The sequence below is a fragment of the Bombyx mori genome, chromosome 26 (assembly GCF_030269925.1).
Source record: "Bombyx mori chromosome 26, ASM3026992v2".
Lineage (NCBI taxonomy): Eukaryota > Metazoa > Arthropoda > Insecta > Lepidoptera > Bombycidae > Bombyx > Bombyx mori.
The window spans coordinates 585,838-603,433 of NC_085132.1; the positions used below are offsets into that span (position 1 = coordinate 585,838).

Below are 17,596 nucleotides of genomic sequence, written 5' to 3' on the forward strand. Positions count from 1 at the left end.
TGGTGTACCGGGGGACCACTTGTAGTGTACCGGGGGGCCACTAGTTAAACAGCGAGCCGTGAACGCAACGCGCCCTTAAACTATTAGAACACTCAACCTGACGCGTAGATTCATATTCAATGGCGTTTGGCTCCTCCTAATGACTACGAATTTGTAAACACTTTGTCTTTCTTTTGATATTAATTTGGATCCTTCAGTTATTTTGAGTCTTTCTCGTTTGATTTTAATTTTAATTATTACCAAATAAGGATTAATTTAGTGAACAGAGTATTTTTATTTATGAAAGGATCAAAACAATTATCGACAACACACTGATCTTTTTAAGACATTTATAAAGTGAATTCGTAACACGGACCAATCTTTAAATCATCAAAACAAAACATATTAAAGTTAGTGCGTATTATTAAATGTAATTAATTATATTTAGTTTTAGAGTAATTATAGTTTTTAAAGGACCGATGAAAAAGCAATCAGTAATTAGTTGTTCATAATTATGGAGCGGTTCGACTGTGGCCGATCAAACAATAGCACGTGTGGTTCCGCGTCACCATCAAGTTTCTAAACCAGCCTTTCCCAAAGTGGGCGATAACGCCCCCTTGTGGTCGCTGCAGACTTAAGGGGGGGCGTTGTGTAGAGGCTTGGGCGGCGATTTATAATTTCATCTAGGAGGACTTTTAGACACCGACTGAGCTCTCGCTATAGTGGTTTTTGAGTAGATGAAAAAATGGGGGCGATAAAATTAATTTATTCACAAAGTGGGTAGTAGACAAAATAAGCTTGGGAACCTAAACACTTTGTTGTACGCTCAGTACGTCTCTAGTACTCCTACGAGCTGGTTAGTTGGGGGCGACCGCACGGTACCCCCCAGGGTGGCCGCCCCCTACGGGAGCCGCTCGCTAGAGGCGATTGTTGCTAGCGACTATCGCGCGACTAAGTGAAGTCGTCAATTGATTGAGTTGTTATGTATTTACTCAACGAAACGTCTGATTGAAGTAATATTAGAGTTTCTGTCTACGGTTCCAACAATTGTCCAATGAAAACATCTTCAACTTTTGAGATTACGGTACGTTACGGTGTTTCATGCTAATAAACTTTTGTAACGCCTTTTTAGACGTCTCACAAACTAAGGAGATATTATTGTAGCACTCACGTCATACCTCGAGAGACGCAGACATATTTCACACCACTTTAACGCGACATTAAATTGCTAAACTATATAGTTTCAATTCAATACGAATGTTACATTAAGTTTGTTGTCGCGACAAAGTGTTGGAAGGAAGTCTGCTTGTTGAGTCTGTGTTTCATCATAATATCATCATAATCAGACTGCGGCAGTCCACTGCTGGACATGGCCTCCCCCAAAGCTCGCCACTGAACCCGATCTTCGGTTCTACGCATCCAGTTACTGCCAGCTGCCTTGCGCAGGTCGTCGCTCCATCTAGAGTTTGTGTTTAGGGACGCCTAATGCGATAGTAGGACAACTTGATAGCTCCGTGGCAGTCTCTGCACTCGATATAATACAATAAATATATCGACTGTTGAAAGGCAAACGTGACTAAGCGACAATGCGTGAACTTTACAGTAGACCAATTTAAAGTTGAAATACCTGAAAAAAATTCAATTTTTGGAACGAAGTTCCTTATCGCGCGTTGTGAAAGGGGGCTAGACGGAAAAAATACTTACGAAAAGTTGTCACGACACTTTTTGCTATAAATTCTTACGAAAAGTTGTCACGACACTTTTTGCTATAGTAAGCTATTGTAAGCTGTGCGGCGTCGCATGTTTCTCTGTCTGTCTGTCTCTCTCTGTCTCTCTCTCTCTTTCTTCATACCTCGAATAAAACTAAATTAATAGTTTTATAATTGGGAACTTCGTTCCTATCCGGTGTCCCACGACACCACACATCTTTTTTAACGAATCCAGCTGTAGGATTGAAATGATTTTAATAGACCTAGAAATATATATTTTTTGGGCATCGAATATGGTTATTGCATATCGTTTATGTATAAAGCAGTTATTGTCGCTTAGTCATGTTTGCATTTCAAGCATCGATATGCATTCTCATCGGTGTTCGTGTTTATGAGTCAAACAACTCCGTTGAGGATCACGTGGTGCGCATGATTGGTAAGGCCGGCACAGAGGGCTTAATTCAGCACCAACGGCTGTTTTTTTTTTATGAATGAGATGAGAAATTACTGGTGGCTTGGAGGCCTCTCCGATTTTACCAGGATAGGTGGGTGAGCGAAGGCTCATCTAGGAGGGGTGGGATTTGCTAACAGCTACCCGAACGCCTTCAAAAGAGATCTAACAACTCAAGAGTAGCTGTTTCGCAGAATCTACTACCGGATCGGAATCGCGACCCGCTGGGAAGATCCGGCGAGAAACTCAGCGGGCTGATGCTTAAGTTAGGTTGCACGTCAAATTCGGTTACCGGGGTCTTTCAGTGCTGTTGGAAACAAGACTTTGTACTGCGCAGTTCCTTAGTCGTGTAATTACTGTATGCGCGCGAGTTCATGTCCATCGGGGCCAGAGGCGACGCGCGGGGGACAGCTCGCCCCACCTCCGCCCGCCTCCCCGCATTTGTCTGACGTCGAGTGTTGTCCTTGACGGTTGTGACGCGCGCTTATCGATATCGAAAATTTACGCAACGCTATTGTGTTATTAAAATTTACCCATGACTACTCCGCTTCCGACAAGTTCAGATAGAAAAAAACCTATTGAAAAAAGATACATACTGATTCCGACTCTGATCTGTCACTTGTCTTTTCGTTTGATAGTGATTGAATTGGAATTTAAAAATTTTTTTTTTCTTTATTAGAAATAAACAAGTAATTACTTATAACATTTATTTTATTTTATAAATTGCAAAATTACCCTAAGTTACATTAAACCAAATTGACACCTGTTGACTAAATCGGTAGTTTTATCGACATTACCATAATTAACTAGGTCACAGCACTACCGCATTCTTCAGGATGAACATGAACTCGGGCGCTTACTGTATTGTGCATTTAACTTGGTCGTTCGTTGAGGTGGAAGGTGCTAGATATCTCCGTTGCTAATTTAGTCGGCTCCGAGTTATCTTCGCTACACAATGGCAGCTATTAGTCATGCCCCGTTTTACCTGTTTGTAGTTTCATAGTGAATTCAGTATTAGCGCAAGTTCAAATGAAGACCGAGGGTGATAGTGCCGGGAATAGCATATGTAAATTTGGATTTTTGATGTCCGGAGAACTATCTGCGCTGCGAATGCTCCCAACATTTCCCCGGCAGCAATAGAGTTGTGAAACACTAGTATTAAATATTATGATATTGGATTGTTCAATACGGTTATTGGTATGAATAGTTAGTTCCGTGAATAATATTGGTATCTTAAATTATTTTCTCAAGTTTAAATGAAACATCCTGGTTACGATGATGTAGGACACAATGGCAAAAAAAAGTTTCGGGACCAAATTGGAAAAAATAGGAAATATTTTTTTATCTTACATCTAAAGTTAATGTGATTTTCAAATTGAAAAGAGGAAAATAATATGTTGAATGTGAAAATACCAAGGGCGCGGCGCGGCTTGATGTATTCAACTTGAAGTAACTGTTGCAAGTTGTTGTCTGACGACCTCCCACCGCAATCACTGATACTCAGGCTTACGGTCACTTTCTTTCTAGTTTGTGCAATTTGTAAAAATAAAAAACTTTATTCCAAAATTTTGTCGAAAACAATTGGCTCGTTCATAATTACCACACGAAGAAATCGGTTGACGTGACCCTAAGTAATACCGCTAAAAAATTGTACCGGAATTGGAAAATGTACCAATTCCCTTCAATCTACTATACATTGAGATGAGATTCTACCCTCCATGCATAAACCAAAACTCCATAGTAGACCAACATTAACATGATAATCTCGACACAAGGAAACCGCACGGATTAGTTGAAGACATGAGTGGATAAAGGGGATCTGAAACAATTTGTTAATTTTGAGAAAACGGACAACAAACTTTTGTTACTTATATGTTTTCTTCGTATTTAACTCCTTCATCACATGCAATTTCTAAAAATAGCCTTTAAACCCGGAGTTTTAAGGTCTAATATGGCTTATAGGCACATAACACCTTCATTCAATGTAAAAACTCAAAAATCTTAAAAAAGGTACCTAACTGATTTAGGATAATGTTGTCACTGCCGCGCTTTTGTAGTGCATCCGCAATGTTTGCGACATCTCACACCGATGACTTCTTTTCAATAATGCGGAAGAGAAGTGCATCGTTATTGCGTCGAGTCCGTGACAGTGGCAACAGTCTTTTGAAAATCATATTGAGCAAGATCGAGGGACTGCTGATTAATAGCTTTTACAGCAGGCACTTGGTAGGAGAAAAAAAAAACAAATGTAATGATATAAAATGTATGTAATGATAGTTATGTGTTAGATTTTTTAAGTTACTAAACATAGAGTATAAAAAAGGGTGCGTGTATTTATGTACGCGCTTAAGAAGTTATACTTTTTTTTTATTTAAATTTTAATCAATTTGAAAAAAAATCGATTAAACCACATCCTCAAACACGCATATTGGACATCCCTTTTCTTGACATCGTATAAATTCGGTAATTCTCAGTACGGTTCGGAAAGTTCACCTGCGGCTATATTCAGACTCGCCAAGTTACGTCGGTCGTATTGTAATGAGCGATTTAGTGGCCAACTTCATTTCTGTAAATTTTGTGTCACGGTGCGCGCGCATCGTAAAATTTCACTCTCATCAATTTTTCATAACGCGCCTAAAGAAGTATAACTTCAAAAACTGAAATAAAGTATAAATAAATAAATTAACCCCTTCATCCACTCATGTCTTCAGTTATTATCTCGTTTACAATCGCATTATAATTGGTAGTTGGGTTATAGGGTGGGTCGCGCGCGGCACCGACTCCGCTGCTTCTGTTTATTGAGTTTCTTCATAAAGCGTTGTTTTAAAAACGATTGTTATAACGAGATCGATTCAAAACGGCAGCGGAAATTTGCGAAAAATCTCTATATATAAAAATGAATCGCTGTTCGTTAGTCTCGCTAAAACTCGAGAACGGCTGGACCGATTTTGCTAATTTTAGTCTTGAATTATTTGTGGGAGTCCAGAGAAGGTTTAAAAGGTAGATAAATATGAAAATGCCCGGAATTAAATAAAAATAAAAATTATATTTTTCCTTTGATGTGTCCCCCGTCGGACGGATTCCTTTTGTTTGTTTTAAGTTTATTTTATACTAGCGACCCGCCCTCGCTTCGCTTCGGAAACATTAAAACACACATGAAACCAAAAAAAAAAAAATTTAAAAAAGTAGCCTATGTTCATCAGGGACAATGTCTGCTTCTAATGGAAAAAGAATTTTTCAAATCGGTCCAGTAGTTTCGGAGCCTATTCGAAACAAACAAACAAACAAATCTTTCCTCTTTATAATATTAGTATAGACAAAAGTCTTTTGTTTGTCGATTGAGGCACTACGAAGTCTGCCGGGTCAGCTAGTATAAAATAATTTACAAACTACTTATGAAAGGATCGAGTAATCATTATCGTGTATAATTTTACAAATACTTTGTAAATAAATAAATAGCTGTGTAGTCCTTCGATGCTACATGACTTGTATGAGATTTCGAAAGCAATAATCTTACGGCGTGTTGTAAGTAATTATAAGTTTCAATAAACATGTTATTCGCACAATTTAAATATTATTATTTTTCCCTGTTGATATGTAGATATCATTTAGTTGTAGTTAATTCGTGTACAGGGGCTAGGTACTGGCGGTTAGGGGGATGTACTTGTTAGTGAATAAACAATAATTATGTATTATAAATTCGTTTTATTGTATTCCCTTATTAGTTGTAAGCACAAACCTAGACCGGCTGGGTACGTCAGGTTGAATCTTCGACAAGCACCGGATAACAATCTAAAGGTACCTAATTAATTACTTAGGGTGGATTCGACCAAACTTAAATTTATACACGAGTAACTATACGAGGAATAACCTATTCCATGATTTTAATCTCGAGTAAATCCATAGGCGTTTTTCCACGTAAACGACAGTATACTTGCGCTAGGAATAACAATACGCGAATAGCAGAGCGAATATAAAATCAGGCAATTTTTTTTTATTGCTTAGATGGATGGACGAGCTCACAGCCCACCTGGTTTTAAGTGGTTACTGGAGCCCATAGACATCTACAACGTAAATGCGCCACCCACCTTGAGATATAAGTTCTAAGATCTCAGTATAGTTACAACGGCTGCCCTACCCTTCAGACCGAAACGCATTACTGCTTCACGGCAGAAATAGGCAGGGCGGTGGTACCTACCCGTGCGGACTCACAAGAGGTCCTACCACCAGTAAAAACCTTTTGAACCAGACGTCAAATTGATATGAAATTATATGAATATATAACAGAGAATGTGTGTGCGTGTATGTTCACCTAAAATTATGTTGTGTAGTTAGCTTACTGAATCGTTGGCTTCTATGTTTTAATATAAAATTGCATGTTGTTACGAGTGCAGCTATTTGGAATTAAAATTGAATAATCTTAACATTTTCAAATTAAATACTAATCTATACCTCTGACGTACTCTATGTCAAATCTATTCTCCTCTCCAATAAACAAAAAAATTATCGATGCTGATTTTATTAATATTACGTCATACGTCTTAAACTGCGTTTTTACGATAGTCGATATTTATCCAAATAAAAAATTATATGAGAAAAGATTTATAAACTAAATATTTTCCTTCTACTTATTCGCTGGTAGCCTAAAGGGTTAGCTTCTCGCGAACGGATAGGTGAGCTCACGGGCTCAACCTGAAAGCCTCTGCTAACACTGGCCCGGGCAAGAGCAGTGCTTTGCAGAATTTACCAACGGATCGGAATCGCGACCTACTAAGAAGATCCGGGAGAAACTCAGTGGGCTGTGTTTGTTTAGTGTGACTATTTAATTAATCAAGGGTCAATTTATACTAGGGCAGAGTCGAAGCACATCGAAGCGTCTATCCAAAACTGAACATAACAAATTCAACCTTAACTCCACAGAGTAACGCACACGTTACTTCTTAGATTAAGACGCGCGCATTCTTCGGAATTCGCGCGTCTGCGCGTGAACAAGTCTGATTTGTGCGCGCGCATTCTCGCGTATCTATGCGCCCACTAGCGAACCTATGCTTAATCAGTCGGAAATTGAAAATTAAAATCGAAAAAACTCGGGTATCGATATAAATCAACGCAAAAAGTAGTAAATTCACCACAAATACGTCTTTTCTTCCACAAGTTGCGAACACTATAATTCCGCTTTCTTTTTCTTCCTTCTTCGTATTCTTCTGCAACTTCCGATATAATAAGTAATATCACAGCAAGATCAATGTCAACCATTTTACACACGTTTCATCTACGAGAGTCGACTGGTAAGTGATTCAATAGCACTGCTGTTGATGCCCGTTACTACACGTAAAAGAGTTTGAGCGGCTTCGCTTTACTTGTAAAGAATTGGCGCTTCGATGCGCTTCGACTCTGCGCTACTATAAATTGACCCTAAGGCAGCGGTCGGGGAACTTTTCTAATTATTACCCCTAAATATTTTTGTGTAAGTTGATTATTTATTTAGTTTTAATTATTACCCTATGGCGAAGAACAAAAAAAAACGAAATCGCTTCTTTTTAGTATCTTTCATGTTATAGCCACCATGATAATTTTAAAATGGAAAAATAACTAAAAATTTAACGATTCTAAAGAAGTTTCGCTTCTATTTTTTTTTTATTTACCAAAGTCATTTTTACCCCCCAAAATTTCATTTTACCCCATTTGGGGTAATTTACTCCGGTCCCCCGACCGCTGCCCTAAGGCGTGACGCTGTTCGTTTCACTGAAGTCGGCTGAAACCATTGTTGAAAAAAGTCCGCCTGCATTCACCGTCCGATATTCAATAAAACTCATCATTTAAAGCAATAATTTTATTGGTAAAATTGAGCGCTTACAAAACTAAAGCTACACGATAGTACACTTACTTACAAGTAGCGGAACGGTCGAGACGTTCGACAAAATTAAAAAATTAATATCGTATTAGTGCTAATACTGAAATTGACATTCACTTAATAACCAAGTTAACCTGAGCCGCCCGCGCTTTGCAATTCCCGGTCTGCGCGTATTCTGCTGCACTTGCCGCGTTTTTTTTTTTTTGATTCAATCTGCACACTCGGCATTAAACGTATTGGGTTGTTCGAAAAGTAATTTCGTTTTTTCCCGACAGAGGATTTAATTGCATTTTTTTGCACCCAACTTCACATTTAAGCCGTAAAATTTTTATATGCTTTGAGAGCTCATATAGCAAGGCTTGTGTGTGAAAAATTCCAATTAATTTTACGCAGTAGTTTTTGGTTGGTAGGTGCCTTTTTAAATATGGAGAGCAATAAGCAGCATTTTCGACATATCTTACTGTTTTACTACAGAAAGGGTAAAAATGCTGTTCAAGCCAGTAAGAAATTGACCGATGTGTATGAGAAGGTGTGTTGGCAGTACGCCAGTGCCAGAACTGGTTCGCTTAAGTTTCGATCCGGACATTTTGATGTCGAAGATGTACCACGTTCGGGAAGGCCGGTTGAAGCTGATAAAGACGCGATAAAGGTATTAGTTGATGCGAACTGGCGAATAACAGCACGTTAGATCGAACTGAGGTTAAATTTATGAAAGGCCTGGGATTATCCTCTAAGCTCAATGTATGGGTTCATTTTTACAAAAAAAACGAAATTACTTTCCGAACAACCTATTAGAAAATCTACTTTCATATGTATTCGCGTGTTTATTTTTTCATCTTTTATAAACACCCAGACAAAGAGCAAACAAATCTGTTCATCACACGAACGTTTGTAGGATGTGGGAATCGAAGCCACGACCCGGACTGTGTGTCAGGAGCGCTAACTACCGAACTGTGCGGGGGGCGCGGGCGCGGACGGTTTAGGGACCATCAGCCATGGCAATAAAGATGTCAATGCATCGCTACCGAATTGCCGACACTAAACATAAACATATATGCTTTATTTTGAAAAACCAAATAATTACTGTTTTTTTTTACCATTCAAATAATATCAGATCAGTTCAGTCTTATTAATAACTTAATTAAAAATAATATAATGGAATTAATAATAATAATAATAGTAATTGGAATGATTAATAAAATTAAATTAAAATAATCTTAAAATATTAATCGTTTTTCTTTTCACAAACATTAATCATCTCATAAGATTATAAGATACTTAAAATAAGAACATTTAAAATTTCGTGTGACGTCACGCGGCTAACACTAGAAGCTCACAAGTATCCGTAGAGCACGCGGTGACAAGCGGTGCATCCCTTTCACATCAACTACAGAAAAGGAGGGAACTAGTGATTGTTTACAATAACTACAACACTTGCTTAATTGCCTTCATTAAACATTCAATATGACACAAAGAGACAGAGAGAGAGAGAGAGAGAGACACATACTCCCCTAGACAAGTAAACGAACAGTTATTACAGTTATTACACCGTGTTTAAGCTGCTTCAAGGAGTACTAAAAGTATATTCATTAATTATGGAGGGTAGGAGTAAGGAGCATCATCTTTGTATATTAAAAAGTGTCCATTGAAAGGAAGCCATAGCAGCAAGTGGAGAGATGTTAAAAACAACGCCATAACCTACGACACTTCACTCTGTTCAAAAACTGCTATATTCATATCATTTCCACTTCCTACACTAGTGCTATTTCATTGAATCTTCCAACAATAACTTGTTTACAAGTGAACACTTTTTAACTTCTCCCCTATACAAGATGGTGCTCTTTATACTTCTGCCCTCTATATCATTAATAAAAACTAAATGTAAATGGATTCCCCTCACCAGGGGATCAGACAAACAGATCTATGGATTGTCGAAAAAAGCACCCTGTATAATGTAATTCTCCTGTTTTAAGAACTTTTGAGAAATGGTAATAATTAGCTTAATTATCTATTGTATTTTAATCATATTACTTTTAAGGCACTTTCATAAGGAAATAATTTACATTAAATTCAATATTTCAAACACACAAGTCTTTTGATTGTGAATTAGCATTTTAAGTAATTATGTTTAACTAATTAATTTAATTATTAAAATTACTATTACATTCAATAATTAGAATCAAATTTAAGAATTAAAAATGAGATATTGTTAAATTGTGAAACGTTATAATCATTAGCTAATTTAAAAAGATTAAAGCTTTAATTTAAATATCCATAAAAAAAACATGACCCGAATTGAGAACTTCTTATTTTTGATGTTTTAATTGAAGTAGTAATATAAAAATCACAGTTACACTAATCAGACCATCAGTAATTAATCTATTGTAGAAATAATCTATAACAGATACAGTGAGTGGACAAATCAAATATTATTATTTCATTTTTCAAACAATCATCTTTGTACAACAATAAATATTTTAATATTTATTTAATATTTAGTTGATAGACTAATATGAGTACAAACGGTATGTTCATAACATTATTTTTTTAAGAATGAAACTAAATGCAAAATATTGATTTTAAATTTCAATACGTTGAAGCTGCAATCTGTACAATGAAAATGCATGTACAGTGAAAATGCAACGTTGCTACAAAACAATGAAACTAGATGGTGTAAAATATTAATATTTTTAGGAATAGTTTTTTTTTTATTTCTTAACTTACTTCTTTAGATGAGGATGCTGTATGTAAGCCAAACGTGTATACTCACTCCATCATTCGGGAATAACTTAATGGTTTGTGAACAGGTCACCCAAGATGGTCCTGAGTCCGCCCTATTAATTTGTCTTTAAAGAGTACATAATGCTATCCTTGAAGGTAGCTGCAACTGTGTAATTCTTTGACAGGAGAAAATCTGTTGTTTGATTGCGTATTTCAGGGTCTGATTGTATCACTTCCAGTACCTGGAATAAAAGCGGTAAGACGGTCACTCTGAGACTCTCAGCTAAACTGTCACTGGTGGTAGGACCTCTTGTGAGTCCGCACGGGTAGGTACCACCGCCCTGCCCATTTCTGTCGTGAAGTAATGCGTTTCGGTTTGAAGGGTGGGGTAGCCGTTGTAACTATACTGAGACCTTAGAAAGGTGGGCTGTGAGCACGTCCACCTATATAAGCAATAAAAAAAAAAAAAATGCTCAGAATCTATGTATTTGAAGAAAATGGTTCACAGATTTAAATGTTGAATATCTTAATTAGGTTCTAATTTTTATTTTGATTAATATAATTTAAAATCTGTTGATAGTGTCAGGTCTTGGACATCACTAAATATTGTGGATTTAGTACAATGAGTAACTCAATCAAATTAGTTAAGCAAGTGAATGATTGATAGACTTTGTATTTTTATGCATAAAAATTATGATTATTTTTTTATTGCTTAGATGGTCGGACGAGCTCACAGCCCACCTGGTGTTAAGTGGTTACTTGAGCCCATAGACATCTACAACAATGCGCCACCCACCTTGAGATGTAAGTTCCAATATCTCAAATCAAATCAAATCAAATCAAAATCAAAAAAAGTTTTATTCAACATAAATGAAAGTACATACTTGTTGAACGTCAAAAGAATTACCGCCAATTCACAAGAATTAGCCTCCGTCCTGAGAAGAATTGGCAAGAAACTCAGCGGGCATGTTTTTTTTTTTTTTTTTTTTTAAATATTAGATTTTTATTTTTATTTTAAATATTATTATTTTTTTAAATATTTATATTACAATAAGTAATTATAACATAACAATTTTACAATATTGAAATTCCCGGAGCGAGCAACTCATTCCCACTTTGTGCAATCTTCTAGATAATCATTGACTTTATAGTAAGCTTTATTGCACAGATGTTCTTTAATAGTTTTCTTAAACCTATGTATATGTAGGTTCTGAACATCTTGTGGGATTTTGTTGTACAGGCGCACAGACAAACACCCGAATGAATTTCGTATCTTATGTAACCTACTCATCGGCACAACAAGCTTGTGTTTGTTCCTAGTATTTTTATTATGTATGTCCGACATCTTAGGAAACTCCTCAATATGTTTACGAACATACATCAAATTTTCAAAGATGTACTGGGATGGCATAGTGAGAACTTTAATTTCTTTAAATTTTTCCCTCAGGGATTCCCTTGAGTGCATGTTATAAATAGCACGTATAGCTCTTTTCTGCAGAATAAATATCATTTCTACATCGGCCGCATTGCCCCATAGCAAAATGCCATAGGACATGACACTGTGGAAGTAACTAAAGTAAACTAAACGAGCCGTGTCCGCATTTGTTAACATTCTAATTTTTTTTACTGCGTATGCTGCAGAGCTAAGCTTACTCGCCAATTTATGAATATGAGGTCCCCACTGCAGTTTGGAGTCCACTGTTATACCAAGAAATACGGTTGACTCAACAAGCTCCAATGATTCCTCAGAAACAATTACATTACTATCTACTTGTCTCACATTTAAAGATGATTTAATACATTTTAAAGTAAATTTAATACATTTCGTTTTTTTACTATTCAATAATAGGTTATTGATACGGAACCAATGAACCACACACGAAATCGCATCATTCACTTCGTCATAGACTTGTAATTGTCGTTTAATTTTAAATAATAAAGATGTATCATCTGCGAATAATACGACCTCGTGTCGGGACTCAATAAAACTAGGCAAATCGTTTATATATATTAGAAATAAAAAAGGACCCAAAATGGAACCCTGAGGTACACCCATTATAGTTACAACGGCTGCCCCACCCTTCAAACCAAAACGCATTACTGCTTCACGGCAGAAATAAGCGGGGTGGTGGTACCTACCCGTGCGGACTCATAAGAGGTCCTACCACCAGTAAAAATAAATCCCCTAGGGTTGTGACATCTCTTCCCGAGGGTGTCATAAAAGACCTTTGCTGGAGAATAAGCAGCAATGTCCAGCAGGTGGTAAAAAGTATATTATGCTGTTTAACAAGTATATTATTATGTTCCAGTTTAGAATTTAACAACATAAATCAACTGAATAGCTCTGGTGGGATTGGTGGGAGGGTACCTGTAGCTGCAGGCTGCGGAAGGGCAGCACGCGCAGGGCGGGCGGCGCGTCCAGCACCACGTAGCGGCACGCGCTCAGCTCGGCGGCCGCCAGCACCGTGTACAGCGGCAGGCACAGCACGCGGGTCCAGAACCCTTCCTCCTCGTAACTTATCTGATACATCACAAATATCATCATTAGGTTCCACTCTTGCTCCCTTATTGCTGTACACAAAGGGTAGATCGCAGGGGAGGTAATATACATTATTATATTTTAATTATTAAGATGACATTTTCGAAGTTCCTTATGCGGAGGGGTACCCTATCCGGGAAAAAAAGTCCGTAACGTAAGATTTTTATTAGTAATGCACACAGTGTACGACTTAGCTTTGTAATAACATACAAAATAGTAATTCACACAGTGTACGACTTAACTTTGTAATAACGTACAAAAAATTACATTTTTTTATCATTCATTGACCACGATCTCAGAGCCGTCTTTTTGCGCAATACACTAACTCTTATGCAAACAACAGTGAATGAAGTGTACCACAATAAGTTTGCATGTTACCGAATGATCGTGAGTTGTTGCGAAACCTCCAGTTTTATTTTCTTTATACCTCGAATAGAACTTAAAATTAATATTTTTATAATAAGGAACTTCGTTCCTATCCGGTATCTTTTTATTTTTGTTTCTTTTTGGATTGGTTTGGCTTGGTGCTATCATATTAGTCATCAAATATGAATCAAGAAACAGATGTCTTTAAGCTCTCACTTCCAATGCTTATAAAATGTATATACATGATGATGATATGTCCTGTATAACAACAATCATTGTCCACCAATCGTAGACCCTAGTGCAACATACCTCCCTGGGGTGTTGGTTCGGGCTCAGACAGGCGTGCAGAGTCCTCGCAGCTCGGAGTGCGAAATAGTCCTGAGGTGCCGCCCTGGCCACCAGTCCTGACCAGCCCCGTGCTGATTCCAGATAGCTGGTGCTTTGCCATCGTCCACCAGAAGCCATCCACTCCACAAATGTGCCATTGTACTAGACATACGTTTATTGCAGCAGTAATAAAAAAAATTGTGTACAAGCAAGTTTGTATATCAACATATTGATAATTTTATTACTTTCTCCTAATGCCCCCTGGTGGTGTTTAGTACTCACACTGCTGCAACAGCTTGGTACCAGGTAAGCCATAATAGTTAGTGTAATGCAGGAAATAAAAGTTTAAATGGCTGATATTGAATGTAAGTGTATAATATAATGTAAACTAACTATTCATTGGTGGTAGGACCTCTTGGGAGTCCGCACGGGTAGGTACCACCACCCCGCCTATTTCCGCCGTGAAGCAGTAATGCGTTTCGGTTCGAAGGGTGGGGTAGCCATTGTAACTATACTGAGATCTTAGAACTTATATCTCGAGGTGTGTGGCGCATTTACGTTGTAGATGTCTATGGGCTCCAGTATCCACTTAACACCAGGTGGGCTGTGAGCTCGTCCATCCATTTAAGAATCTAAGCAATAAAAAAAAATAACTAATGAAAAATTAGCATCTGTATTTTACCAACCTAAAATATTTATCGAAGTTGGGAATCTCTAACAATGAGTAAAATACTAAAATATGCTTTGTCCTTTATATTACTGCTTTTATAGAACTAAAAAGAACTGTTTTCTCATTTTGTGAAATATCAGATAGGCAAAAGTGAACTCACCAATTCCTCTCCAAAAATGGAATCCAAAACCTTCACCTGTTCTGTAGGTGTGGTAACAACATCTTGAGGTTTCGAACGAGCAGTCAAATGTAGTTGTCTGACATAGGCGATCAATGCTGCCGAGCCCTGACCTATACGAGCCAGCTCATAGTCACGGGTCATGTTTAAGCGGAACTGTTGGGCTCCCAATGCTAAAGGTAATAAATTTATTATTTATACGTTTTCATAAAGTTTACAAGTTATATTATTTATAAGTTATCATAAGTTTTCATTTCAGTAAAAAATAAAATAAAAATAAAAACAGATTGAGCTACAGCTGATGACAGTCAAAAACAGAGTCTGCAGTAACAAATATGCAACCCAGCCCAGACTAACATATTTGGCATAAATAAATATTCTAATAGTAAATGAAAAATGGTTAAGGCAAGTTAGGATTTTTGTAAAAATAAGTATATTATTATTATTAAATTTACCAAAGTTGAAAACTTATGTAAACATAGATTACATAACTTAAATTTAAATATAACTCCAAAACTGTAAAATTAGTAAAGATTACTAAGCTATAAAGTTAGATAGAGCAAAATAAAAGGCTGTAGTTAGTTCCACTAACAAGAACTCTTGAACATCATAAGTTTTTTTTTTTCTGTTGGGACAGTTTTAAACATGTACATATTCTGTTACTGTGATCAAAATACGTATTTAACAGATTGATGCGGTCACCAAGCAATGTAATTTCATCATATACAATGGTAAGCGATCACTCAGTTGAGAAGCAAATATCATTCATTTTATGACTTACCAACTGTGTCCATGTAAATTAAGAGCATCGTCATGACAGTCACAAATGTCAAAACAAAGAGCATTGCTGGTAGCAATCGTCGGTACAACTCATTCGGTGGAGCTTTCATGAATGCCGGCAATGTGAATCGAGGGCTATGTGTCGATTCGGCAAAAATTATTACAAGCTTGTCTATTAGGTTGGGTTTAGGTTCTGGGGGTTTGTCCATAGCTTGGCCAGGTTCTTCTACAGGTGGAGGTGGGTTATCTTGATCTGTCTAAAATATTAATTAAATACAGTTATAGTTTATTAATTAATTTTTGTTAACGATATAACTATGATTCAAGTTTTTTGTTCACTAAATAATTTTAAGATAAGGGATTAAAAAGGTTACATCTAGTTCACAAGAAAGTTAAGCAAAGATATAAAATGATACTTCTTGCACTTTATTTAGATAACCGATAAATAACAAATATAAATTAGAGTGTACACCCGCTACACTGTAATACGAACATTCACGATAAATTTGAATAATGAAATATTTTTTTTATAAATTTATCAATTTTAACTTAGCACACTGGAAATTTGGCGTCCCGGGTTGTCAAAAAAGTTTTTTTGACACTGTTTGACAGGGACAGGTGTTTTTTTTATTCAATTCGATATGATTTTTTACAGCCAACATTTGGCCATTAATTGCTGTATTTGCCGTTGTAAAATATTAAAAGTATTTAGTCTAAATACAACTGATGTACCCCGCCCAAGATTATAGTGTAATATCATACCTTTTCGGCCATTATCACTTTGTTTTCGATACCTTGCATTAAAAAAAACACAAAAAAGGGACATAAACCACTTATGTTTTTCTTGTACTACCTAACTGAATTTATGAGTATATTACTTAGTAATTTTTGTGACTGACTATAAACAACAATTCCTAATTAACTTGTACTGTTACTCAGAAGAAGAGTTTTCTTCGACGACAGCCGAAAGTTATGAAAAACTACTTCTAAACGTCATGAAACATGAACAATTCTATTAGTCATTGACAAATAAAATTGTGGAATGTGAACCAAAGAGCAAAAATAAAAAAAGGCATTAAGCAGCTAAATTCATTGCTAGAGCAAAATTGAAATTTCTTCCAATTTGATAATTGTAGAATTGAAATGGAGTTATTTCAATTCTACCCAGTCAGTTTATTAATTTTAATCAAGTCCCACTTACAGTTTTTATGTTCGATGTTAAAATTTCCAGGTTGATAGATTTTGAAATACGACGAAAACCAAATCTACCATATAGTATTGCAAAGCTTTAGCCTGTCTGGTCATTTCTGCTGAAGGAATATTATTTTTATTCCCCCTATCTATTCTCTGGTAGCCTATAAGAAGCTATTCCAGTGACGTCCAGATGGGTAGGTGAACTCACGGGCTCAATCTGAGAGAATTTGCTAACACTAGCCTTAGCAAGACCTGCTTCGCAGAATCTACCACCGGATCGGAATCGTGACCCACTGAGAAGATTCGGCGAGAAATTCAGTGGGTTGTGTCTATGAGTTAGTTCGTCGTCAAACTCTTGGTCGTTATCAACGAGTTCGACGTGGACGGTGACCGGTGCTTGAGAGGCCTAAAAGCACCGAGAGTGAATCCGGCTGTTCTGACAAGACATGTTTCGGCCGACAACGGCTTTGCCTTGCCCTGTTGCGGTTTTCGTGTCGCGCAGCTTTATCGAAGTAGCGCTCCTTAAGATTATACTTTTAACGGTACTACATTTATGTCATCGTGAAGATCTACATCCCTCATATACCACGCCTTACCATGGCTTACTCCGACAGCTATCCTGCAGAAACCAGATTGGATGACCCGGAGAGAGTTGATGTATGATGTTGAGAGAGGGCATGACGAAACGTATGCAAGTTTTGTAGGGTGTCACCTTATTATGACGGGACAATTTACTTCACTTGCAGTATTCCGTTTGAATGGTATCCGATTTTACAATTCCATTCAAATATTGTGTTTATGAGTTTCGGTTAGCGCTTGGCGCCATGT

The 17,596-nt window shown here is 37.0% G+C and overlaps 1 protein-coding gene across 2 annotated transcripts; it reads right to left on the minus strand.

Moving 5' to 3' along the window:
• Positions 1-7,957: 7,957 nt before the first annotated feature.
• S (star) lies at positions 7,958-16,375 on the minus strand. Of its 2 annotated transcripts, none has more exons than XM_012696176.4 (6): positions 16,068-16,194; positions 15,576-15,831; positions 14,777-14,967; positions 13,929-14,108; positions 13,083-13,235; positions 7,958-10,956 (listed from the first exon to the last, which is right to left on the minus strand). In XM_012696176.4, the coding sequence occupies exons 2-6, from the start codon at positions 15,781-15,783 to the stop codon at positions 10,831-10,833; spliced, it is 858 nt and encodes a 285-aa protein (XP_012551630.1). In that variant the 5' UTR covers positions 15,784-15,831; positions 16,068-16,194; the 3' UTR covers positions 7,958-10,830.
• Positions 16,376-17,596: the final 1,221 nt, after the last annotated feature.

What these genes read in the sequence shown, in the direction of transcription:
- S (XM_012696176.4), bottom strand. Translation starts at nt 15,783, where the DNA reads ATGGACAAACCCCCAGAACCTAAACCCAACCTAATAGACAAGCTTGTA. An exon ending in CCATTTTTGGAGAGGAATTG is followed by an intron (nt 14,109 to 14,776) that starts GTGAGTTCACTT and finishes ACGTATGTCTAG; the next exon opens with TACAATGGCACATTTGTGGA. An exon ending in CGAACCAACACCCCAGGGAG is followed by an intron (nt 13,236 to 13,928) that starts GTATGTTGCACT and finishes GTGATGTATCAG; the next exon opens with ATAAGTTACGAGGAGGAAGG.